This window comes from Globicephala melas, chromosome 11 (genome assembly GCF_963455315.2).
Source record: "Globicephala melas chromosome 11, mGloMel1.2, whole genome shotgun sequence".
In the NCBI taxonomy this organism is placed as follows: domain Eukaryota; kingdom Metazoa; phylum Chordata; class Mammalia; order Artiodactyla; family Delphinidae; genus Globicephala; species Globicephala melas.
Genome location: NC_083324.2, coordinates 21,264,874 through 21,290,843, shown reverse-complemented (window position 1 = coordinate 21,290,843; position 25,970 = coordinate 21,264,874). Strand labels below are relative to the sequence as shown.

The following is a 25,970-nucleotide window of genomic DNA, read 5'->3' as shown; positions in this document are numbered from 1 at the left end:
GGATTTCCGCCGATTTCTTTCTGTTATTTCACCTCTGTTTTGCACTCTGCTCCTTGCTCTGTTGCGGGCCCCCAGTTTTCCTGTAACCAACCACTTAGAACCAATCAAGAAGTAAAGAAGAGAAGAAACGCCCGCCCGCTCCCAATTTCTTTTGTTTCTCTGCCCGCCAACCGCAGAGCCGACCGAGCCAGAGCCGCTGTCATCTTTCACCCCGCTCAGCTGATCGGTTGCCGCCGCCGCCGCCGCCAGATTCCAGAAGCAAAGAACAAGAAGCTGGGAAGCGAGACATGGACGTGAATATCGCTCCGCTCCGCGCCTGGGACGATTTCTTCCCAGGCTCTGACCGCTTCGCCCGGCCGGACTTCAGGGACATTTCCAAATGGAACAACCGCGTGGTGAGCAACCTGCTCTATTATCAGACCAACTACCTGGTGGTGGCTGCCATGATGATTTCCGTCGTGGGGTAAGTGGGGTCCCCCTCCCGGGTACTGATCGGGGTCAGCACCGAGTGGGATCTTGGTGCAAGATCCCGGGATGTGTAAACGCTCTCCAAGACCAGCTCCTGTCCTGACAAACTGCACGCGGCCAAACCAGTGGAAACTTGTTCGCAGGGCGAGGCCGCAGCAATCTAGGGGCCCTTTTTTTTTTTTTTCCGCGCCTCGGGCTGAAGAGTGATGGGGGGTCCTGGGGTGAGGAAATGTTGCCAACCTCAGGCAAGAAAAAAATGACTTCTCTCCCGCGTACCCCAATTACGCTTTTGCTGGGGGTGATATTTGTAGCGCCCCAGTCTCTTAAAAATAAGGAGAAAGAGGAAAGTGGCGTAACCTTATGCTGGAGCTGGCTGGGGCGGGCGCCGCCCTGGAAGGCTTGGGGCGCCAGGGTGTGGATCCGGACTCTGCCTTCTGGGGTGTTAGTGTAGAAGGGGCATCAGAGAGGCGACTCTCTTTATAGGTTTCTCTGCCTAATGCCTACCACATTGTACGGGAAAGCTGAGCTTGGGAGCAAAAGGGTGGGTGTAGCCTGGTGGCGCATCTCCCAGTGTGGGGTGAAGTCTGCCATGACTTTAGAAACGGTGTCCTTTTGCTCTTTTTTCTTCCAGTAGTTGCCAGGCATGGTCACTTTATCTTCACACCCGATCTTAAAATTGTGTCCTCTGTTATATGCGATTTCACACAACACCTGTTCTTCTAGAAACCACTTTTTCTGGTAGTTCACCCTTTAAGAAATGCTTCACTCACTTTTGCAAGATGGGGTGGTGATATTCTAGATCTTGCTGATCCCATGCACCTTTAAAGAAAAAAGCACCCTCAGACTTTATAAAGAAACCCACTTGCCATTAAAGAAGTGTCTGGCATTTCTATTTGAAAGCAAACACAGAGGGAAAGCAAGCTGGCCTGGGAGAAAGGAAAAATCTAAACTTGTAAAGGGTGGGAAAGGGCAAATAGGATGGTTTCTGTAGTTGGTTTGCTGTTCTTTGGTATATTTATTGAGTCACTTCTCTGTGCCAAGCTTGGGCACACCAAGATCAATCACACATGAATCCTGACCGAAGGGCACGTGACAGTTGTTGAGAAGATGTAGGACCAAATACCCAGCACAGGGGGGGAGAGGGAGAGTTCACAGTTTCTGGGTGTGGTTCAGAATATCTGCCCCCATGCAGAAGTGAACTCTCATTTGTGTGACTGAATAGACAATTACACAGATCCTCATGATGTGTTGCTTAAGGAATTTCCAACTCAGAATGGCTTGGTGTGTGGACAGCATGGGCTCTGAACCGACTCCGAATTATACAGCAGCCAAGTTAAAATTAGTTGGAGTCAGACAGGCCTGGAGCAGCTGCCTTCTGAACCTTCCCCTAGCTTTATGCTTAAGGCTTATTTCTCCGAACAATAAAAAAATTTCTTTAAAACAAAATCTCTGGTAAATAGGATTGCCTCTGTTGTTTTGCTTTTTCTTTTCTCTTTCTTTGTAAAGGCATCTTACCTGGTCGTCTAGCTATGGGGTCTTTTTTTTTTTTTGAGGTACACTCCCCCAAATCTAGATATAGGGCAAGATTTGACACAGACCAATCAAATGTATAGAAAAAAAAACAAAAACAAACAAAAAACCTTGCTTTTCAAAAAGATGTACTGCCCAGATCAGACACAAGCTCCAGCAGCATTGCTACCTTGATGGAATTCATTTTTCACTATGAATGCGCTGACTAAATATAGCTCCTTCATTGTGGTGTCTTAGCCTACTAACTCAGGCAGTTTGGGGTGTTGGCCCTTCCTATTTCCCTTTTCAAATAGGAGATGGGGATTGGTAGTCACATTTTTGAAAGTGAAAGTGAAAAGTAGCCATTTCATTTTTGTAAAATGTCTTTATTGGAGTATAATTGCTTTACAATGGTGTGTTACTTTCTGCTGTATAACAAAGTGAATCAGCTATACGTATACATATATCCCCATATCCCCTCCCTCTTGCGTCTCCCTCTCACCCTCCCTATCCCACCCGCCATTTCATCTTTTAATTAATCTTATCTTTAAAAACTTACAAAAGATACAGGCTAGTAAGTTGTTCTGAAAATTGTGTGCCAAGTGTGGGATTCCCTTTGTACCCCAGTAAAACCTGGTGTGACATCTTCAACTGTTTCCTATGCATCTACAAATGCACAGCCTGTAGTTCTTTCCAGATTGCACTTTTCTTCCTTTATAATTTAATAATAATAAAAGCTAACATTTATTGAGCGCTCTGTGTGCCAGGTACTTTGGTAAGTAATTTAGCAAATTCCCTCATACAACCCGATGAGATGAGACATTATTATTGCATTATTATTGTTGTTATTATTAGACCTGAGGCTCTGAAAGTTTAAACGACCTGCTCAAAGTCACAACCCCAGACTCTTAACTACTATGCCATCTTCCTATGAGTCATGAGGTTTGGAATTGTAGTATCTTAAAGCTGGAAGAAACTAAATGTCTTCAGGGTCAGGGAGGCTTAGTTGATCCCAGAACGTTTCTGATTCTAAACAGGACTCTCCTCTTTTGGTGATATCAGTAGATGGGAGGGTCAGAACAGAGCTGGAGGCTGTTTGACTGGATTCTCTACTGGCATCTGATGGTTTCTCATGATATCTTGGTAGAGTGTGTGTGAAAATGTGGCCTGGGTGTTTCCCGGGGAAAGGACTGTGTTGGAAGTGTCTTCTTCAATGGTACCATCCCCTACTGGACAGAAGGGACCGCCAGGTCATTGTTGGAGGGCTCTAGCCTCAAGTCTAAAGACTTCTGAGAAGTGGATATTATCTAGCTCCAAAACACCCGGAAGGGCTGCCCAGACCAAGATGGAGATTAAGAGGGATTAGGATAGAGACAGATCAGGCCTGAGGGCCTGATCAGTCAGGGCCTGGTAATCCATGGTTAGAAGTTTGGTCTTCATCCTAAAAGCATGGTTTCCCAGGCATATGACTTCCACTCAGGAGATCTATTCTGCCTCTTAGATTAAGTCTAAGTCTCTTAGCTAATAGTCCTTGTGGGGGACAGTTGTCATACCTTCCGGCTCTTCACAGAGTAGAAAGTAGTGGTTAAGAATTTCAGCACCAGAGCCTGGTTAAGTAAATTTTGAATCCCAACTACCAGTCACTAGCCATGTGACCTTGGGTAGGTCACTTGAACCACCCTTTGCCTCAGGTTCCTCATCTGTAAAATGAGACTAATGATAGTACCTGCATTGTAGGGCTTTTCTGAGGATTATCTGAGTTAATATAGGCAAGTTTCTTAGAACAGTGTCCAGCTCCTACTTTTTGCTTCACGAAATTTATTTTGGAGTTTTCATTATTATTTGCATCATTGTTGGTGTTATCATTGACTTAAGGAGAAACACAGATAGCATCTGTATCCCAGCAGCTCCATCCACCCAAACACCAGTCCCCAATTTACTCATCTCCTCCTGCTTCTCCTACAGGATTTTGCCCCCCACTCCCCACACGTGTGCACACATCTTGTCTGGTATTTACCCCACAGGCTTTTAATTTGTCTCTTCACTTGTCTTCACTCTGCACTATTGAGTCCTTGAGGCCAGAGACTGTGGGTTTTTTAATTAATTAATTAGTTAATCAATCAATTTGACTGCACCAGCTCTTAGTTGCAGCACGCAGGATCTTCGTTGCGGTATGCGGACTTCTTAGTTGCGGCATGCATGCGGGATCTAGTTCCCTGATCAGGGATGGAACCCGGGCCTGCTGCATTGGGAGTGCAGAGTCTTACCACTGGACCACCAGGGAGTTCCCTGTGGGTTTTGTTTGTGATTATTTTTTTCTTTTTCTTGTTGTTGTGGTTAGCATTATTTTTATTCCCTGGATCCCCAAGGCCTACAATACAGCAGATGTTTAGCTGGCGAATGCAAAGAATAAATAAATGAACGTAAGGTTTCAACGCGATCACGGGGGCAACTTTTAACGGAATAAACTATTTTGAAGCACATAGCAGCATGCCAGCACATAACAGCAACATGCTCCTGGAGTGATTCTAACTGGGTCGTTGCTGACAGTGCTTACTACGTATTGGTTAGGATTACTGTGGTGTAAAAATTCAATTTTAAAAAGTTTAGAATTCAGAATCTTTGCTAATTCATATTTCCCTTGCAAATTTGGTGAAATACCCTTCTGTAGTGTTTCTCCACCTGGGTTCTGCTGACATTGTGGATCGTAGAATTCTTTGTTGTAGGGGGCTGTCCTGTGTATTGTAGGATGTTTAGCACCATCTCTGCTCTCTACTATGTGAAGATTGATAAATCAGTTTTTACTTGTTTTATTAGTAAAACGTAATTTGGAAAAAAAAAAGTGCCCTCCCCTTCAGTTGTGACAATCGAGAAATTGTCACTTATTGTTTGTAGATTTTTTTGATGATGGCCATTCTGACCGGTGTGAGGTGATACCTCATTGTAGTTTTGATTTGCATTTCTCTAATGATTAGTGATGTTGAGCATCCTTTCACGTGTTTGTTGGCAATCTGTGTATCTTCTTTAGAGAAATGTCTGTTTAGGTCTTCTGCCCATTTTTGGATTGGGTTGTTTGTTTTTTGATATTGAGCTGCATGAGCTGCTTGTAAATTTTGGAGATTAATCCTTTGTCGGTTGCTTCATTTGCAAATATTTTCTCCCATCCTGAGGGTTGTCTTTGGTCTTGTTTATGGTTTCCTTTGCTGTGCAAAAGCTTTTAAGTTTCATTACATCCCATTTATTTATTTTTGTTTGTATTTCCATTTCTCTAGGAAGTGGGTCAAAAAGGATCTTGCTATGATTTATGTCATAGAGTGTTCTGCCTATGTTTTCCTCTACGAGTTTCACAGTGTCTGTCCTTACATTTAGGTCTTTAATCCATTTTGAGTTTATTTTTGTGTATGGTGTTAGGGAGTGTTCTAATTTCATTCTTTACATGTAACTGTCCAGTTTTCCCAGCACCACTTATTGAAGAGGCTGTCCTTTCTCCACTGTACATTCCTGCCTCCTTTATCAAAAATAAGGTGACCATATGTGCGTGGGGTTATCTCTCGGCTTTCTATCCTGTTCCATTGATCTGTATTTCTGTTTTTGTGCCAGTACCATGCTGTCTTGATTCCTGAAGTCAGTATAGTCTGAAGTCTGGGAGCCTGATTCCTCCAGCTTTTCTTTCTCAAGATTGCTTTGGCTATTTGGGGTCTTTTGTGTTTCCATACAAATTGTGAAATTTTTTGTTCTAATTCTGTGAAAAATGCCATTGGTAGTTTGATAGGGATGGCCTTGAATCTGTAGATTCCTTTGGGTAGTATAGTCATTTTCATGATACTGATTCTTCCAATCTAAGAACATGGTAGATCTCTCCATCTGTTTGTATCATCTTTAATTCCTTTCATCAGTGTCTTATAGTTTTCTGCATACAGGTCTTTTGTCTCCTTAGGTAGGTTTATTCCTAGGTATTTTATTATTTTTGTTGCAATGGTAAATGGGAGTGTTTCCTTGATTTCTCATTCAGGTTTTTCATCTCTAGTGTATAGGAATGCAAGAGATTTTTGTGCATTCATTTTGTATCCTGCTTCTTTACCAAATTCATTGACTAGCTCTAGTAGTTTTCTGGCATCTTTAGGATTCTCTGTGTATAGTATCATGTCATCTGCAAACAGTGACAGCTTTACTTCTTCTTTTCCGATTTGGATTCCTTTTATTTCTTTTTCTTCTGTGGTTGCTGTGGCTACAACTCCCAAAACTATGTCGAATAATACTGGTGAGAGTGGACAACCTTGGAGCTCGTCTCTGGAGCTCCCATAGGTTTTGGGTCGTCGTGTTTTCATTGTCATTTGTTTCTAGATATTTTTGGATTTCCTCTTTGATTTCTTCAGTGATCTCTGGTTATTTAGTATTGTTTAGCCTCCATGTGTTTGTATTTTTTACAGATTTTTTCCTGTAAATGATATCTAGTCTCATAGCGCTGTGGTCGGAAAAGATACTTGATATGATTTCAATTTTCTTAAATTTACCAAGCCTTGATTTGTGACCCAAGATATGATCTATTCTGGAGACTGTTCCATGAACACTTGAGAAGAAAGTGTATTCTGTTGTTTGTGGATGGTATGTCCTATAAATATCAATTAAGTCCATCTTGTTTAATGTATCATTTAAAGCTTGTGTTTCCTTATTTATTTTCATTTTGGTTGATCTGTCCATTAGTGAAAGTGGGGTGTTAAAGTCACCTACTATGATTGTGTTACTGTCGATTTCCCCTTTTATGGCTGTTAGCATTTGACTTATATATCGAGGTGCTCCTATACTGGGTACATAAATATTTACAACTGTTATATCTTCTTCTTGGATTGATCCTGTGATCATTATGTAGTGTCCTTCTTTGTCTCTTGTAATAGTCTTTATTTTAAAGTCTATTTTGTCTGGTATGAGAATTGCTACTCCAGCTTTCTTTTGATTTCCATTTGCGTGGAATATCTTTTTCCATCCCCTCACTTTCAGTGTGTATGTGTCCCGAGGTCTGAAGTGGGTCTATTGTAGACAGCATATATACGGGTCTTGTTTTTGTATCCATTCAGCCTATGTCTTTTGGTTGGAGCATTTAATCCATTTACATTTAAGGTAGTTATCAATATGTATGTTCCTATTACCATTTTCTTATTTGATTTGGGTTTGTTATTGTAGGTCTTTTCCTTCTCTTGTGTTTCCTGCCTAGAGGATTTCCTTTAGAATTTATTGTAAAGCTGCTTTGGTGGTGCTGAATTCTCTTAACTTTTGCTTGTCTATAAAGGTTTTAATTTATCCGTCAAATCTAAATGAGATCCTTGCTGGGTAGAGTAATCTTGGTGGTGGATTTTTCCCTTTCATCACTTTAAATATGTCCTGCCACTCCCTTCTGGCTTGCAGAGTTTCTGCTGAAAGATCAGCTGTTAACCTTATGGGGATTCCCTTGTATATTTGTTGTTTTTCCCTTGCTGCTTTTAATATGTTTTCTTTGTATTTAATTTTTGACAGTTTGATTAATATGTGTCTTGGCGTATTTCTCCTTGGATTTATCCTGTATGGGACTCTCTGTCCTTCCTGGACTTGATTAACTATTTCCTTTCCCATATTAGGGAAGTTTTCAACTATAATCTCTTCAAATATTTTCTCAGTCCCTTTCTTTTTCTCTTCTTCTTCTGGGACCCCTATAATTTGAATGTTGGTGTGTTTAATGTTGTCCCAGAGGTCTTTGAGACTGTCCTCAATTCTTTTCATTCTTTTTTCTTTATTCTGCTCTGCAGTAGTTATTTCCACTATTTTATCTTCCAGGTCATTTATCCATTCTTCTGCCTCAGTTATTCTGCTATTGATTCCTTCTAGAGAATTTTTAATTTCATTTATTGTGTTGTTCATCGTTGTTTGTTTGCTCTTTAATTCTTCTAGGTCCTTGTTAAACGTTTCTTGTATTGTCTCCATTCTATTTCCAAGATTTTGGATCATCTTTACTATCATTACTCTGAATTCTTTTTCAGGTAGACTGCCTATTTTCTCTTCATTTATTTGGTCTGGTGGGGTTTTACCTTGCTCCTTCATCTGCTGTGTGTTTCTGTGTCTTCTCATTTTGCTTAACTTACCGTGTTTGGGCTCTCCTTTTCACGGGCTGCATGTTCGTAGTTCCCGTTGTTTTTGGTGTGTGCCTCCACTGGGTAATGTTGGTTCAGGGAGCTGTGTAGGCTTCCTGGTGGAGGGCACTGGTGCCTGTGTTCTGGTGGATGAGGCGGGATCTTGTCTTTCTGGTGGGCAGGACCACATCCAGTGGTGTGTTTTTGGGTGTCTGTGACCTTATTATGATTTTAGGCAGCTGCTCTGCTAATGGATGGGGTTGTGTTTCTGTCTTGCTAGTTGTTTGGCATAGGGTGTCCAGCACTGTAGTTTGCTGGACGGTGAGTGGAGCTCGGTCTTAGCGTTGAGATGGACATCTCTGGGAGAGCTTTCGCTGTTTGATATTATGTAGAGCCGGGAGGTCTCTGGTGGACCAATGTCCTGAACTTGGCTCTCCCACCTCAGAGGCACAGGCCTGACACCTGGCTGGAGCATGAAGACCCTGTCAGCCACATGGCTCAGAAGAAAAGGGAGAAAAAAAAGGAAAGAAAGAAAAAAATTAACGTTATTAAAATAAAAAAATAAATTATTAAAAAAGTAATTAAGAAAAGAAAAAAGAAAGAAGAGAGCAACCAAACCAAAAAACAAATCCACCAATGAAAACAAGCGCTAAAAACTATTCAAAAACAAACAACAAAAAAACCAAAAACGGACAGACAGAACCCTAGGACAAATGGTAAAAACAAAGCTATACAGACAAAAATCACACAGAGAAGCATACATACACACACTCAAAAAATGAAAAAAAGAAAAAATATATATCTATAAATATTAAAAAAAAAAGGAATAGAGCAACCAAATCAATAAACAAATCTACCAATGATAATAAATACTAAACTAAGATAAACATAAAACCAGAAACAAATTAGATGCAGAAAGCTAGCCCCAAGTCTACAGATGCTCCCAAAGTCCACCACCTCACTTTTGGGATGACACATTGTCTGTTCAGGTATTCCAGAGACGCAGGGTACATCAAGTTGATTGTGGAGATTTAATCCGCTGCTCCTGATGCTGCTGGGAGAGATTTCCCTTTCTCTTCTTTGTTCGCACAGCTCCTGGGGTTCAGCTTTGGATCTGGACCTGCCTCTGCGTGTAGGTCACCTGAGGGTGTCTCTTCCCGCCCAGACAGGACAGTGTTAAAGGAGCAGCTGATTAGGGGGCTCTGACTCACTCAGGACGGGAGGAGGGAGGGGTACGGATGCGGGGCGGGCCTGCGGTGGCAGAGGCCAGCATGACGTTGCAGCAGCCTGAGGTGCGCCATGCGTTCTCCCGGGGAAGTTGTCCCTGGATCGCGGGACCCTGGCAGTGGCAGGCTGCACAGGGTCCCCGGAAGGGAGGTGTGGAGAGTGACCTGTGCTCGCACACAGGCTTCTTGGTGGCGGCAGTAGCAGCCTTAGTGTCTCATGCCCGTCTCCGGGGTCCATGCTGATAGCTGCAGCTCACGCCCATCTCTGGAGCTCCTATAAGCAGCGCTCTGAATCCCCTCTCCTCGAGCACCCCAAAACAATGGTCCCTTGCCTCTTAAGCAGGTCCAGGCTTTTTCCCAGACTCCCTCCCAGCTAGCTGTGGTGCCCTAGCCCCTTCAGGCTGTGTTCCTCAGCCAACCCCAGTCCTCTCCCTGGGATCTGACCTCCGAAGCCCGAGCCTCAGCTCCGAACACCGCCCCCGCGCCGCCCCAGTGGGTGAGCAGACAAGCCTCTTGGGCTGGTGAGTGCCGGTCGGCACCGATCCTCTGTGTGGGAATCTCTTCGCTTTGCCCCCCGCACCCCTGTTGCTGTGCTCTCCTCCGTGGCTCCGAAGCTTCCCCCCTCCGCCACCCGCAGTCTCCGCCCGTGAAGGGGCTTCCTAGTGTGTGGAAACCTTTCTTCCTTCACAGCTCCCTCCCACTGGTGCAGGTCCCATCCCTATTCTTTTGTCTCTGTCTTTTCTTTTTTCTTTTACCCTACCCAGGTACGTGGGGAGTTTCTTGCCTTTTGGGAGGTCTGAGGTCTTCTGCCAGCGTTCAATAGGTGTTCTGTAGGAGTTGTTCCACATGTAGATGTATTTCTGATGTATTTGTGGGGAGGAAGGTGATCTCTACGTCTTACTCCTCCACCGTCTTGAAGGTCTCTCCTTAGCTAAAGTATTGATACTTTATCTCCATGTGGCCCATGTTGGTGCTACCACTGGGTGGAAACTAGAGTTACCACTTTTTGCTTTTAGTCGCTTAAGATGGTAAGGAGTTTCTTCTATCTGAAAAGAGTATTCCTGTAATCTTTTCAAAATGAGTGTGGTCCCGGGACTTCCCTGGTGGTCCAGTAGTTAAGAATCCATCTTGCAAGGCGGGGGACGCCAGTTTCATCCCTGTTCGGGAGACTAAGATCCCACATGCCACAGGGCAACTAAGCCCACATGCCACAACTACTGACCCCACGTGCCACAGGAAAGATGCTGCGTGCAACAACTAAGACCTGACGCAGCCAAAAAATAAAAATAATTTTTTTAAAAAATGAGTGTGGTCCCATAATATGTTCTAGGCTGGTAGCCATCAGCATCTGGCTTTAAGAAATGGGCAGACTGTTTGCCCCTTTTACTGCAAAAAGGAAGAAAAACCAAGTTTCTAGCTGGTAGAGGAAGAAAAGAAAGAGCCCTTGGGTGGATGGGTATGTATTAAAACCTTTGCAGATGAAATCAATTGCATAAACAGGCTGAAACCTAGTGGAAATGTTTCTGAGATTCCTCAGCCAATTCTACAATATTACTCTATTTGTGTTGTTTCATTTGTTCACTCCACAAAGAATATGAGGCACTTACCGATTTCTCAGGCACCGTGCCGGGAGATACAGTGGAGAATGAGACAGCTGTGGTTCCTGCCTTCACCATGTTTCTAGAGGCACCAAGAGGATGCTGAACACATAAGAATTAATTTTTATATAAGTGCACAGAAACATACACATATATAAACACATCATTTTCAACCTGACTTACCTGATCTCCCCTATACGTTATGATGCCAAATCGCAAAACTCTCCGGCGTCAGAAATGGGAGAGGCATTGAGTATATGGACGGGGAAAGGATTATTAAACGGAACCATCCTCACCTGCAGCACAGATGCCTTCTACTCAGTTGGACAAGTATTTGCTGAGCACCTGCTACTTGCCAGATACTGTTGGTGCTCTGAGGATACCAGCAGGAGTACAAGTCCACCCAGCCATCCCAAATCCTCCCAGAATTAATCTCTTCCTGCCCTTCCACGCACTTTTATTTGCACTTGAGGCACTGCACATGGCATGCTGGCACATGTCGTTCTGGGGCGGGTCATGTGTTTCTTCTGAGTACAAAACTTTAAGAGGTCTGTCAACACTCAGTGAAATTTTAATCTCAAAATTCTTCCTCAAGTAAGAATTCTTCTGTTAAATCATCTTCTGACACTATGTATATAACCTTGTTCTTCTCAACACCTCCCCATACACACTTTATTTTTTAAAATATTTCCTGCGGTTGGTAGTTTCTATCCCCTTTCCCTATATAAGGATTTATAATGATTCTGGGTAAATGTTCAAGTAAATAGGCAGATCTGGGGCTTCTTTTTTACCCCTTTCTAAGAGGGCAAAAGCTCTCGATCAACTTACTAGGGGCAGAGAGCTCAGTACGGGAAATGCAGTTCTAAAAGATGAACTGGACCTATACCAAATTGAACAGCACCCTTGGAGATTTTTTATTTTCCTTTTGGACAAGTGAATCACTCAGCTTCAGAATACTTATAACATCCTCCCCTGGCTCTTGTAATGAGCTTGGCTTCTTGTTTCAGGGAACACTTCTGTGCCTGTGATCTTAAGAAAAAACCTGTAGGCTGCATCTCCGCTCTGCAAGCATTTACCATAAATAGATAGGATTTCCTGGCCTTTTCTCCCAGCGGGCATTCGTGAAATGGAGACACCTGGAAGACAGAAAGCCCATCTGAAGTGGAAAACCGGGGCTCTGGCTTCTGCTTCTTCTAATCTGCTTTGTATCCCATCAGTGAAGTCTTCGTCTGCAGGAAACAAAAAGGAATGCAGAAATTGGGGTTAGTGGGAGGTAAATAGACAGGAACTGCTTGTAGGAAGGGAGTTTATGTGTCACCAGGCTCATTAGCATTTGTCCAAACCCCTGTCCTCTCTCCACAGTGCTGTAAGAACTTGCCATGTGACAACCATTTAATCAACTCCACTAAAAGCATTCAGAAAGAACAGTTTGTAAACAAATATCTTTCCACTTGAGTTCTAAAGCATTATTGTGAGATTAACTGTGGGTTCCTAATTGTTGAAGGCAGTGATCAGTGTACCTGAGGGTTCATTATACCATTCTCTCTACCTTTAGAAATTTGCTGTAAAAAAAGTTTAAAAAGGATCTGTTGCAGTCTAATTAGTCCCTTGTATAGTGACTATTTGAAGCTCCATGGCTAGGGGAGGGGTGAGGCTCATGGCTTCTAACCCAGGTCCAAGCTGTTGTTAATAAAAAATAAAACCAGCAATGAGCTTGATAAATACGAAAGAAAACACGGAGGTTCATATGTCTTAGAATGGATACTTTTTACATGCCACCTGCTGCCAAGACAGCGGATCATTTGGATGTGTTTAGTTTGATGGGACCAGTACACACGGTGTGATGAATATTCAGTACACAGCGAGTATGCAATAAATACTATGAGCTGAGCTGATTCGGTTGGTTAGGAAAATCTCAAGGTTAGGTTACTTTAACCTTTCTGTGACAAAGGAGTCTGATCCCTGCCCCACCTTAACTGCCTGTGATCATTAGACCCAGGAGACACCGATCACGTTTACTCAAAACTGATTTGTACATTTACGTTTGTCCTTTATAGTCAGAGACAGTTCTTGCCAGGAAGGAAGCCGTGTTGGGATACCAAAATAACCACAGAAGAAGGTTGGGATTATCTGAGGAATCCAAGGGCAAGAGGGCCTATATAGACAGGTCTGCAGGTGGATGAATCTCTCTCTGTCCCACCCACTCTCCCTCCTGGCCCCCAGCCAGCACTAGTGACAGAACTTACAAAGATTCCTCCTTCCAGCAAGCCCAAGGGCCCTGCGATTTCATCTGATTATCTCCTATGTTTGCATAGGAGTTTTTCCTACTTTCGGTTTTTGTTTTGTTCCTTTCATCGCAACTCTGTGAAGGTACAAAGACGGGGACCATTTCTACAGTAATACTTAGTGTACAGTGAGAATAATCGCGATTTGTCCAAGATAAATCTCTTGTCACTTAATTCCTGGCCATAGAAAGTTGCTGAGCTTACTTTAAATAACATGAAAATGTGCTAGATTCTCACTTCCCCTTTTTCTTTCTTTCTACAAATATTTACTGAACTCCTGCTCTGTGCCAGCCACTGCGCCAAGTGCTGGGGAGAAAATGTCACGGTCCCTGCCCTCATAGCGCTTGGTCTCTAGTGGGAGACAGAGACATTCATCCAATATTCATTCAAGTAAATATCAAACTGCCACTGGGTTCAGAGCTATGAAGAAGAGGCAGACGGTGCCAGGATGTGGTCAGAGAGACTGAGAAAAAGCTGATTAAGCTGAGATTCGAAGAAGATAGGAGTGAATCAGGCAGAAAGAACGGCTTGTGCTCAGGCCTGTGATGGCCAGGGGCAGGGTAAGTTCTAGAGACAGATAAGAATGCCAGCAGATGGCTTGCAGAATCAGGAGGCGGCGGTATGAAAAAGCTGACAGGCAGAGATGGTGTACCCCTTAGCCATCCCTCATACTGATGATTCAGATTGTCCCTTCGTCCTGAGAGATGCAGCTTAAGCCAAATTGCAGACTTGGTGGGTGAAGTGTGACCTGAATTTCCGGCCACATTTACGCCCTCAGCTCAGCCCCATTGTCCCAGGTACAAACTACATACCCTGGCTGCAGAGGCAAGCAGGGGCCAGACCCTGAGGGGCCTTGTAGAATGTGGAAAGAATCCTGTTTTTATCCTAAGAGTGATGAGAAGCAAGAAAATGGATGGGTGGATTGATACTGGCAGTGACCCCTCTGGTTGTTTAAGAACCTCAGAAAAACATCACCAATTTAGAGAAGTGCACTGTGAGTAAATTGTTCCCCGCTTTCTTGGTGAGTCAGGCTTCCTCAGGAACCAAACTGACAAAATAGCTTTTTTGGGTTAGAAAATTGGAACTCAGTGCAAAGCTGCTTCTGCTGCTCAGAAAATATTTCACCACCTCTTTGGCTCTTGCTGGCATCACGGCATGGCAGGCATTACCAAACGTGCACTTGAGTCGATCTGAAGATCTCTGTTCGGGTAAACTTTTATCACCAGCACTGCAATTGGTGGCCTTGGGACAAATTTATTAACTTATCTATTCCTTACCTTGCTTCTATGTAGAATGAGGTGTGTTTTCAAGATCCATCCTAGCTCTAAAATTCTACTGTTGGCCGAGATTTTTTTTTTTTTTTTTTTTAGCAACTTGTGCTGAAACTATAGCTATAGCTAGCTGAGTCATGTTGGCAAGTTTAGGACCTGTGTCCACAGCCACTCATAGCTGCCTTCCTTTAGAGAGAAATGAGAATGCTGAGGGATTTCCCAGAATGATCCTTAGTTGCTTACCCCAACTGGAAGGACAGGGTTCTAAAATGGTTGAGGGGAGAAATCTCTGAAGCTGGTTAACAACACAGAATGGGTTATATTATGAATTGCTGTCACAATTACATCAACTGGCACTGTTTTTCTCCCCCTGGATCCCTTTGACTATGTTCCTTCACTGCCCTGGGCCTCAGTTTATGCATCTGTTTAATGGGACTGGGGTGATTCCTCTTTGACGAGGCTGCTGGGATTCTAAACTTTTATACAACTGTCAGTGATTCCACCAGAATTTTTAACTATTACATTTATCTATCAACTTTTTAATTGGATAGGATACATATGTATGTAAGTATATATTTTTAACTCACAATAGAAAAAGTTATTGTTTTTGATTTGTAAAACTAGGTCCTATTTTCAACAAAGATAGAAAATCACGATCTCGCTCTCTTTTCTCTCCCTCCTCTCTCCCTCTCTCCTTTGCTTCCCTCTATCTTCCTTCCTCCCTTCCCCCCTCTCTCTCATTCACAGACTACCAAAAAATGAAATAGCACCCATCGAGCCCAATGGCAATTGTCCACATGAAAGCTGGGGTGGCACATTTATGGAAGTTTTGTCCTAAAGGTCCCTGGGCTTCATTGTGACTGATGTCACTAAGAACCCAACTGTTGAGTAAAACAGCTTTACTCATCTCAGTCGACAACTGGTTCCCAAACTCCTACACTCACTGGAAAATGAAATTAATCTCTGGAGGGTGGTCTATTTTGCTCCAAGTAGAGGGAGGTGCCAGGGCAGTGGGAGTAGTGTGCATTTTACCCTTTCTTAGAATGGAATTGCCCTTAAGCGGAGTAAGGAAGAAAATCATTTCTGCTCCAAGTAACTTTGTTCATTTTTTTCCAGCTTGGAACTTTGGTTTAATTACAGATCATGGCTGGGCACGTGGTAAGCTAAAACCACTTCTGTAGGACTCTGCTCTGTTCTTTTCCCTTGAACATGAGCAACAGGAACAGGTGAAAAGCAAATCTGGAATTGCTTGAGTCAGGCCTGGATTTTTCATTGTTCTTTGTCCTGGGCTTTATTTAGACATTCAGCCTAGGTATCTACCTCACTTGTCCCGAGAAAAATAGAAACAGTTTGGCATGCATTTTAGTATATGCTACACCTCGTGAATTGTTATTTTAACAGATATTCTAGGAAGAACTGCGCCAGAGACCTTTGACACTTTGCCACCAACCAGCCATCTCCTATTTGCAGCTTATGCAAAGGAGTTTCCTAAACTTGAACCCTCTGCTCTGCTTCTTTGAGTTGATGTTGATTTTGTCAACATCAAGGCTATGTAAAAGGGTTTGTCTCTTTCAGGCACCTTTCCCCCATTTCTTTTATTTTTAAATATCAATTTTTTTTAATTTTCAAGTAATACATGGCTATTGAAAAAATATGAAAATAGTGATAAGCAAATGGGAATATATTACTAATGATCCTATTACCCAGTATAACTACTGGAGTCTTTTGGTATCATTTCTCTCAGAATCTTTTTGGTGCTAGAAATGAAATTTATTAATCTGTGAGAGTTTCTGAGCCTCTCTACCCAGTCTCCCTACCACTAGCTAAAGAGGATTTTGTTTTGGCCCTGTCCAAGTCTTCCCTTCCCCAGACCTATAAGGAAATTTTTGTCTTTCCCAAACCAATTCCAGGGTCAAAGCTGGAGACACGGTATAAGCCAGATAAAACTGTGAAAAAGAAAAGAAAAAAGAACAAAGAGACGAAGAGACCTAAATAATAAAAAACTGACGGAGGAGGACAGATAGACTAGCACGTGTGCTGGAAGGTGGGAAAGCTTGCAGGGCGGGTGGTGGATTGGTTACAAGAGGATCTAGAGAGTGGGCAGGACACCAAAGTTTGGATGGGAGAAGGAAGAGCTTGGCTGTGCGTATGAATTGAAACTGCATTAATGTTATTGGAGAGATGAGGCAAGGTAAGATTGGACTGTTGTAGTTGGCCTGTCCCAAGCCGGCGTTGTGGGGCTGAGGAGCAGTTACTTTTATATCTTTTTTTTTTTTTTGAATTAACCATCCCATAGTCTTTTTTCTTTTTCTTTTCTTTTTTTTTAAAGATCAGGTTTTAGTTTTTATTTTATCTTTTTTTTTTAATTTATTTTTATTGGCTGTACTGGGTCTTAGCTGTGGCACGCAGGATCTTTTCGTTGCAGCGGGCGGGCTCCAGAGCGTGTGGGCTCTGTAGCTTGCAGCGTGCAGGCTCTCTCGTTGAGGTGCGCGGGCTCAGTAGTTGCGGTACGCGGGCTTAGTTGCCCCACCGCATGTGGGATCTTAGTTCCCTGACCAGGGCTCGAACCCGTGTCCCCTGCATTGCAAGACGGATTCTTAACCACTGGACCACCAGGGAGGTCCCCTTTTACATCTTTATATTTCATTTTTTATATGTTCATTTTATTTCTGATTACAAAATAATTTACGAATTGCAAAAATTTCTACTTCTGAGTTATATAACATAGGCGCTAAATCCACCTACCAGAGAGAATTGTCACTTTTACCCAATCAATATATTATTGTCTTCCCACATTATTAAGTATACTTTGACTTTTTGAAAACAGTTGTATATGCCACCAGTTAGTAAATTGTTGGCCACATAGGTTGTTTCTAAAGGTTATAAATCATAAATACCACTTGTGTGAATACTGTTACAGTTCAGTCTTTGCATTTTTATTCACTTCCTTAGACTATTCTAAAGAGGTGATTTTTGCCTTGAAGGGTATAAGTATTTGCAAGAGTTCTGAATGAAATAAGCAACTTATTATTGTAGGGGTTAATTTTAAATTACGTGCTACTACTTTTACCACTGTTTAACTCCGTGCATTTTGGTAGAAATTTTTTACTTTTTCAAAGGAGTTGGACACAACTTATGTCCCTGATTTCACCCATTAAGATATGCAATACTTTCACTCCTATTTGAAACTATTTAAAACAGCTTTTGTGTTTTAGGAGGCAGAATCAGAGCTAAAATTTAAAGGGATTTTTTTAAAAAAGAATCTTAATTGTCCTAAATATGCATCCCAATATGAATATGACTCCTTCATCTGTTCTATTTCAGAGAAAGTAAGCTCTGGGCATCACCTTTCCTTATCCTGTCTTCCAAATCAGTGATGTTAATATTCAGAGCATGATGGTAACACACTGACCCTCCTTGTCCTTCCCAAGCAAAATGCTCATTAGCCTCTTAGAAGGGTAAAAAGTTAGTAATTCATCATATGTGCTGACCACAAATGTCTTGTTAAGGATTCTGTACACGTAGTGGGGTGGGAGGGTTGGGCTGAGTGGGGCTACAATGCCCAGTCATTCTCACTTATGAAATACTTGATCTAAATTTCCTCTTTATAATGTGTTTCCCCCATTATCAACAGTAGAGTAACCTTTGCTTCATGTAACAATGAAACTGGAGGTTCTATGCTTGGAAATCTCAGTTGATGACCCATCTCCTAATGATACTCTGGGCCTTTTAAAGAATTATAATGGCCTCTCCGTGCCAGGAGTCATAAACCCAAATGCCTCCATGGGCCAGGCAGCTTATGTGAGAGAGCAGTGCAGGGGAGCTGTTAGAAAAACAATATTAATGGCAGCTCACTGGGGGCCTCTGTGTCAGAGATGCCATAGATACTGGGGGTGGGGGGTGAGGGCTGAGGCTAAAGGGAGAGCATTTATTCTATCTAAGTGAGAAGGCACTCCAGCCAGTGGCTGACATGGGAAACTGGGCCCAGTTTTGTGAGATTTTCTTGTTTCCAGGAGAAGCAAGAAATCCCAAGATTTATGGATTTAAAAAAAAAAAAACACATTGGGATTCAAGTAAAAGTTTTAAAAATTATTGCACAGTCCAAACACAAGTGTGACTGCAGACCGGATCGGGCTCATGGAGCCCACTGTGTGACCTGTACTCCACATTCATCTAGCATGGCAGCTTCTAGGAGGATTTAAATAAGCCCTTGGAGCTCAGAAAATACAATCAACGTGTACTAGAGCCCAGGATGTATAAAAGCTAAAGACAGCCCGTCCAAAAGAGGGGCTCTAGTCTTTTAAAATGCTGGGCCTCTATTGAGACGGGCTATTTGATGGGAGTCACACTGCCTCAGTGGGAAATCTTTGCTCCACTATTTTCTAACCTCTGTGCCTAAGTTTCTTCCTTTGAGAAGTAAATTGATAGCATCTACCTCATCAAGATATGATTAAATGAGACAACTTATATAAAAGGCTTAAGTAAGTACTTTGTTGTTACTCTTCCTCCTCTTCCTCCTTTTCTTCCTCCTGACCTGGGCTCCCTCTTTTTTCATATCCCAGGTTCCTGAGCCCCTTCAACATGATTCTTGGAGGCATCGTGGTGGTGCTGGTGTTCACGGGCTTTGTGTGGGCAGCCCACAATAAAGACATCCTCCGCCGGATGAAGAAGCAGTACCCCACAACGTTTGTCATGGTGGTCATGCTAGCCAGCTACTTCCTCATATCCATGTTTGGGGGAGTCATGGTGTTTGTGTTTGGCATCACTTTTCCTTTGCTGTGTAAGTGAACCTGGGCCTTCCTTTCCTTATATCATAAAGAAATGTAGGCGCGATCATTCAGTGGGAATAACCTAACCTGTTTCTGAGGTGTGTTGGCAGGTCTACAAAATTATCAGAATTTTCTGAAACAGCAGATCAAGGCCTAATAGTCCATTAATTGCACAAATACAGTAAACAAAACAAATACGGATCGCAAGTCATACAGCAGAAAAGTGGTATAGCCTGCACTGGAATCCAGATGTGTCTGATATCAGAGTCTGTTCTCAGGCGTTCAGTGCCAGGCATCCTGTGGTGACAGAGAAATTGATGTTTACTCTCTACTTACTCAGAAGCTCATACTTAGTGTTGAAAGTTTTGTAAGTTGGCCCAGAATATAGATACCAAGTACTCCAATTCTGGTGAAGAGAAATAGACATTTTCTAAAGTCTATATGTATTGTTTACCGAGATTCCCAAGCACTTGAAGCCTGAAATAGAGAACAGATAAAATTCCAGTCTCATCAAGAGAAATCTGCTTAAAATTATAGTGTATTAAGTGACAGGAATATCCCTTTAACTTTTAATGGCATTTCACGTGTGCCGCTATACCATTAAATAAAATCAATTGCTTGTTTGAGGTTTGTTAGATTAAGCCCAGAATATTTATATGTGAATCTCATACCTTATTGGATAAAATAATTGAATCAGGAAATTCAGACTTTTTGAAATACTCTTCAGGTTTTCTTTATGTGCTACAGGCTTAGTACTTCAGTGATTCTGCTGAAATGCAGCTTGTAAAAACACAAGCCAGGGTAATGAAATGTATCAGAAGCCAAGAGTCAAGGGTCCAGGTTTCTATTCCTAGACCTGCTGGACACCAGCCATGGGATCTGGACCAGTTATCCTCTATGGGCTGTAGTTCACTCATCTATAACAGAAGGAAATTAGACAATATCAGTGATTCCCAAACTTTGATGATTGGGAGAATCATCCAGGATGATTTTTAAAAATATAAATTTGCCAGCTCCATCCCTTGGGGATTTTGATTCTTTGGGTCCACAGTGGTGCCCAAAGACCCTGTATTTTTAGAAAGTTTCTCAAATGTTTCTAATGGCCGCTCTAGATTAGGAGCCTCCAGAGAGAACACACATCAGTGCGTCTCAAAATGAAGGTCCGAAATCGCCTACGTCAGAAGCATCCACAATTAGAAGCATCCACAATGATTACTGAAATGTTACATTCTGGCATCCTACCTCAGTCTTAACAGGCTGAATTTTAGGTGATGAAGACTGGGAATTTGCCTACTTAACTGTCTGTCCAGGTGATCTGTATGTACACAGAAGTTTGAAAACTGCTGGTGCAGATCACCCAGTGTGTCTGTTTAAAATACAGACTCCCAGGACCGTCCCTTTAAGATTCTGGTTCAGAAGGTCTAGGGGAGAGGCCAGAGAATCTTTATAAACAAACTCAGGTGATACTTAATAGTCAGGCAAATCTGGGGAACACCAGGTTACATAAGGCCCATAAGACCCTTAGCTTTTTATCTAGACATCTATACCCAACACTATGGAAAACTGCCCCATAGCAGACACTTTCTAAGAGGACTTCACCTGCATGCCTCCTGCAGGGACAAAATACAGGTAATCCCTGAACTGAGCATGAGCTCTTTTCTGAAATGCTTGGTGTTCAGTTGCTTTTTAGTGAAGTTGGAATCGCATGGATTCACTTTGAATTTCAGGGCATTTAAGTAGCCTCTGAAAGGTAATGATATCAATGTGTGAAGGGAAGAGAGTGGCAGCCAGATTATGGTCCTTGCTGCTGAACACAACATTTTCCTGCACACACAAAGAATACTTTATATAAAGTCCAAGGATCCATGTGGGGACTTGGATCAATGAGAGAACCAGACGGGACTGTAGCTAACAGAGAAAGTTTCTGCTACAAGTGTGAAGGGAAACAGAGAACCGTTGCTTTGATGCTAACCACGTTTCACTTCCCTGTAGTGATGTTTATCCACGCATCGCTGAGACTCCGGAACCTCAAGAACAAACTGGAGAATAAAATGGAGGGGATCGGTCTGAAGAGGACGCCCATGGGCATTGTCCTGGATGCCCTAGAACAGCAGGAAGAGAGCATCAGCAAGTTCACTGACTATATCAGTAAAGTGAAGGAGTAAATAGAGCTGACCTGCTGATAGGGTTGCAGCAGAAATCGGGTTGCAGTTTGTCCTTGTCCAGACCTACTTTCCGTTTGTGTTTTTGAAATACGAGGTGCACAAACCATCCAGCTATCCATGGCAGCACGCACGGAGAGGCCACCCTGTTCTCCTCTCTGCTGTTACTGAGAAAAGGCCTCAAACTGAAAGAAACCACCCTCCTATTATGTCTGAAGTTTCAAGTGTGTTTATGAAAGCTGATAGGAAATGGGTCGCACTTATTTCTTAAGGGGAATAAAAGAAAAGAATTACGGATTGTACTGCAACAGTATGGTTATCTTGTAGGAAAAAAGTAATTGTAAAGGATCAAGGCAATATGAGTAAATGAAAAGACTACTGAAGGAGAGGATGTCATGCATTAGCCTGTTTTAATCCCCCTCAGCATCCTTCAAAAATATTCCTTCCTTAGGATTATAATATGTGGGGTATAAGTAGTTTTTATTTTTCTTTAAAATCAAAGGTGATCTCGATCACTTTGCCTCCTGTTTGATGTGCAGTGGATAAACCAGTTGTTTCTATTTTGTTTATAAATATAAAGCTAGCTATTTAGGAGAATATTTTGTCAACCTTTTGTAAATTTTTGAAGTGCTAGTAATATGTTCTCACTAGAAGGCATTTGTTGCAAACTAAATATCCTCTTCTTTAAGGAGGTTACAGCTCTGTAACCTGTATTATTCTTGACGGTCTTGTTAAAAAACAAACAAAAAAATCAGAATAAAACTTGAGTTTCTATTGCACAGTTTTTGTTGTTATAATGACAAAAAGGTGTCCAAGATAATGTTTCCCTTTTTTCTTCACTGTTTAATTTTTAACTGGAACATTTAGAAAGAAGGAAATGAACGTGCATTTTACTAATTCCTTAGGGACGGAAAGAGGACAATAATAGCTGATCTTTTGAAATCTGAAAAGCATCTTTAGATGACCAAGCAAAAAGACCTTCAAAAATGGGAGTGATCAACAGCTTCTGCAGTTCATAAAAATATTAGATAGCACTTGGTACAATTATATGTTTTTATAGCTAGACATTAGAATTAAGATAGCATGAGTTTATATTTTCTATTACTTTCTTCCTTTCACTTCCCATGTATTCAGAAATAGATGATACAACATGTTTTCCTTGTCAATTGCGTGATTTCATAGATGAATAGAAAATATTTAGCTCTCCCTAGCATGGAATTAGGAAGACATTTGGAGCAGTACTTATTGAAGAGACCCTGTATGTCCTAGAATAAGAAGCAATGCATAAGCTGCTCCTGCTTTTTTCTTGCATTTTAATTTCTTAGCCGACCTGCAGCCCTTCTCTCTAGCAAAGCGATATCACCATGACTTCACATACATGGCCTAGAATTTGCACCCATAGCCAAATATGAATAAAATTTATCAAAGATTTTTTTTTTGGGGGGGGTGAGACTTTATTTACTGTGCATCTGTGTTAAATGTCTGAGAAACTCAGTGACAGCCCTATAAACACGCAAATATTCTCTCTGCAGCAAAAAGACAGCTTGTGTTTCAAATACTGTTAATAAAACTGTAATACTTTATTAATTTCCAGCCAGAATAAAACCGAATGCTAATGGAATCCTTTTTTAAACCTGGCATGGGCTTATACATATTTTAGACCCATTTTCTACATGGTGAAATCTGTGGACTAAATGCAGTAAATTTGGAGAAAGTGACGTGTATGAAAAAAATATACTCATTACAATTACTAATGGTTGGTGGTCAGAATATAATAGAAAACTCTAACATGGAAATGCTATAAATTATTTCACTTTAAAAACAAGTTAAAATTTTCAGTTAAGATTTTTAAGGTGGGAGTGGGTGAATAGAAAAAAAAAGCATAATATGAATGGCTTCACCTGTTTCTTGACAAAACCTGTGTAATGAGGCAGTAAATTTGAATTTGGATCATCTTTCCTTTTTGCACATCTAAGAGTAACGTCCTCTTTCAGGACTATTCACACTTTTTGAAATTCCTGGCTTATTTATTAGTACTGTTGCTGTATAAGCAAACACGTAAGAGCTTCCAGAACTTCAACCACTGATACACATTAAGCTTAAAGCTGTTCAGAGTGCTTTGTCCCATCAGAGTTTAGCCTCTTAAATGCAGAATATGCTAGGTACTTTAAAAGTTTTATTTATCGCAGCGTTTTTTAAACCATCTGGCTTTGTATGCAAGGATGCTTTATAGAAATGGTAAAGTAAGAGAAAACAAAACTCTCAGCCTTGGGGCATTCTAAAATTAGTTACTTAATTGAAAACTATATCTATTTAAATTTGGATACTTTTGTACCCACTAAATTATCTTTAAAAAATGGAAACATCATATTTCTTTCCCATGGCTTGTCCTTCGAAATAATGTATTGTTTGTCCCCATTAAGTCCATGCTCTCCTAGCCTGTTTTGCCTGTGATGTACCACCTAGGATTATATAAAAAGAGAAGGAAGGCAAGTGCCAATTATTTGCTCAGGTGACGAAGACAGAAAAAGCGTGATTTCCTGATTTCTAAGGTTCATGCCACTTCAGTACAAAACTTCAGATTCTATGCACGCAGAGACTTGAATGGATAATTATGGGCTCTAGGAACTTGGAAAAAGAAAGGACACTGGGGATGGAGCTGTCTGGGAGATTTTTGTGGAGTCTCTCAGGATACTCCATAGAAGGGTCAATGGAAGCAAAAGCATGAGGATGTTTTATCAAGCATAGTATCTATACAACATTGTAAATCAACTATACTTCAATAAAATTAAAAAACAAAACAAAGGTGAAAGAATAGTATAAAGAATCTGTGGCAGATAAGACTGAATTACTAAATTGAAAAGAGGCAATGGAGGGCCTTGAATGATAGGATAAGGAATTCAAGGTTAATCCTAGAGCAAGTTTCCTTAGATTTTTGACAAGAACAAGATCAAGATCATTCACAGACTAAACTTAAAAATATATCTATGTGTGTATATATATATATACATACTTAGCTAAAACCTAAAGCTTCTCAGTAAATATATTATTCATAATTTCTTTCTTTTGCTTTTTTTTTTTTTAACAAAACTAGCATGCTGTCTCCCATTGTCTCTATATGTGTGGAAACAGGGAAGTTTTTATACATAAGCAGCATTTGTTTTCCCTGTTAGTTTTTCTGGAAACACTGTTTTCTCCATGTCCCATGGCTTAAGAGTTCTGCTCTTCACAGATACCCCTATCAGAAGTATATCCCAACACACAGGAAAATGGCCAAGAGAGAAACCTAGGCAGGGCTGGAAACCGGAAATCGCAACTGATTCTCCAGAGAAGAGGAGGCAATTAACATTTCTTCCATTTCAAAGCATCTGGAGGGCCTGGAGTTCAATTCACCCTTCACATTTCCACAGAGTGAAACATGTTCTGTTTGCTTTAAGCTACTGTGTGTTGAATTACAGCAGAGCAGACGGAAGGAGGAAAAAATGGGAATATAATAGTTAACACCGCTACAGTATTTATTGTTATGTACCAGAAGAAAGCAATAATAAAGCAAATGTTTACGAAAAAATTCACTTCTGCTAGAAGACTCAGTTTCACCTAAGTCACTCCAACTGATTGGAAGTAGAAAATCTTGCCCTGACTATTCATATTTTATCTCCTTCCCCCTGCCTTTTCAGCCCCTGTTTTGTCACGGGCCAAAGCCTTTTACAAAATACGCGTATCAGTTAGCAATGTTCCCAGTTCCACCACCTGGATCCAGAAGTGTGCTGCTGAAACAGTCTCCGAACTAATCCAAGAGTCATTATGTCAATTCCTTCTCCGAGATTATTCTGTTGCCTCTTATTCCAGCTCTTTTGGCAGCTGCACCTGTGATTTAAGCATTTGAAAAGAGGAGAAAAATTAATCCTAGATATGCAAGTGTTTTACAGCAAAAATGACAAAATGTACATGCCTCAAAGGGTGTAAAGCAGATTAGAAATTCTGGCCAGAGAGACCCCTCAGATCATGATAATAGCCACAATGGTAGCCACAGCCACCATGAAGTGGGCATTTACTGATGACGGGACAGCTCCAGGGGTTCTGAGCACGTGGTGAAGCTTATCACATACACAAGAGGGTGGGTGCTGGACTCCGCCTGTTTCAAATCCTGGAACTAGCACTTACTAGTTGCATGGTATTGGGCATCAATTTTCTCCGCTATAAAATGACAGTGTCTTGTTCACAAGGCTACCATAAGGATTAAGTAATACAAGTTAGTGATCAACATTAACACTTCTTTTGAAAGCATTGCCTCATTTCATCTTACAACCACCTTGGAAAGAGGGAACAGGCTCAGAGAGATTAAGCAATTTGCTTCAGGTCACAGGGCTAGGAAGTGGCAGAGCTGGATTTGAACCTAGATCTGCCTGATTTCAATGCCTTCCTGAGTATTGAAATACTCACCAAACAAATACCACCATAAGAATATAAAATGTATGTTCTTTTAAGAACTGGTCTTTCCTCTTTAAAGCACATTCCCGATGTGATACTCACCAAATATTACAACAGTACTTGGAGAATGCCCAAGGGCAAAAAAATTGC

General features: G+C 41.6%; 2 protein-coding genes across 2 annotated transcripts in view; one reads left to right on the top strand and one right to left on the bottom strand.

Moving 5' to 3' along the window:
* Positions 1 to 205: 205 nt before the first annotated feature.
* ARL6IP5 (ARF like GTPase 6 interacting protein 5) lies at positions 206 to 22,168 on the top strand. The gene is made up of 3 exons (XM_030867691.3): positions 206 to 463; positions 19,021 to 19,238; positions 21,220 to 22,168. The coding sequence occupies exons 1-3, from the start codon at positions 288 to 290 to the stop codon at positions 21,390 to 21,392; spliced, it is 567 nt and encodes a 188-aa protein (XP_030723551.1). The 5' UTR covers positions 206 to 287; the 3' UTR covers positions 21,393 to 22,168.
* Positions 22,169 to 24,908: 2,740 nt separating this feature from the next.
* LMOD3 (leiomodin 3) overlaps positions 24,909 to 25,970 on the bottom strand; it is a 39,412-nt gene continuing 38,350 nt past the window's right edge. Inside the window, exon 4 of the mRNA XM_030867693.3 lies at positions 24,909 to 25,256. Within this exon, the coding sequence (XP_030723553.2) occupies positions 25,230 to 25,256 (27 nt within the window). The 3' untranslated portion in view covers positions 24,909 to 25,229. The remainder of the gene's footprint in view (positions 25,257 to 25,970) is intronic.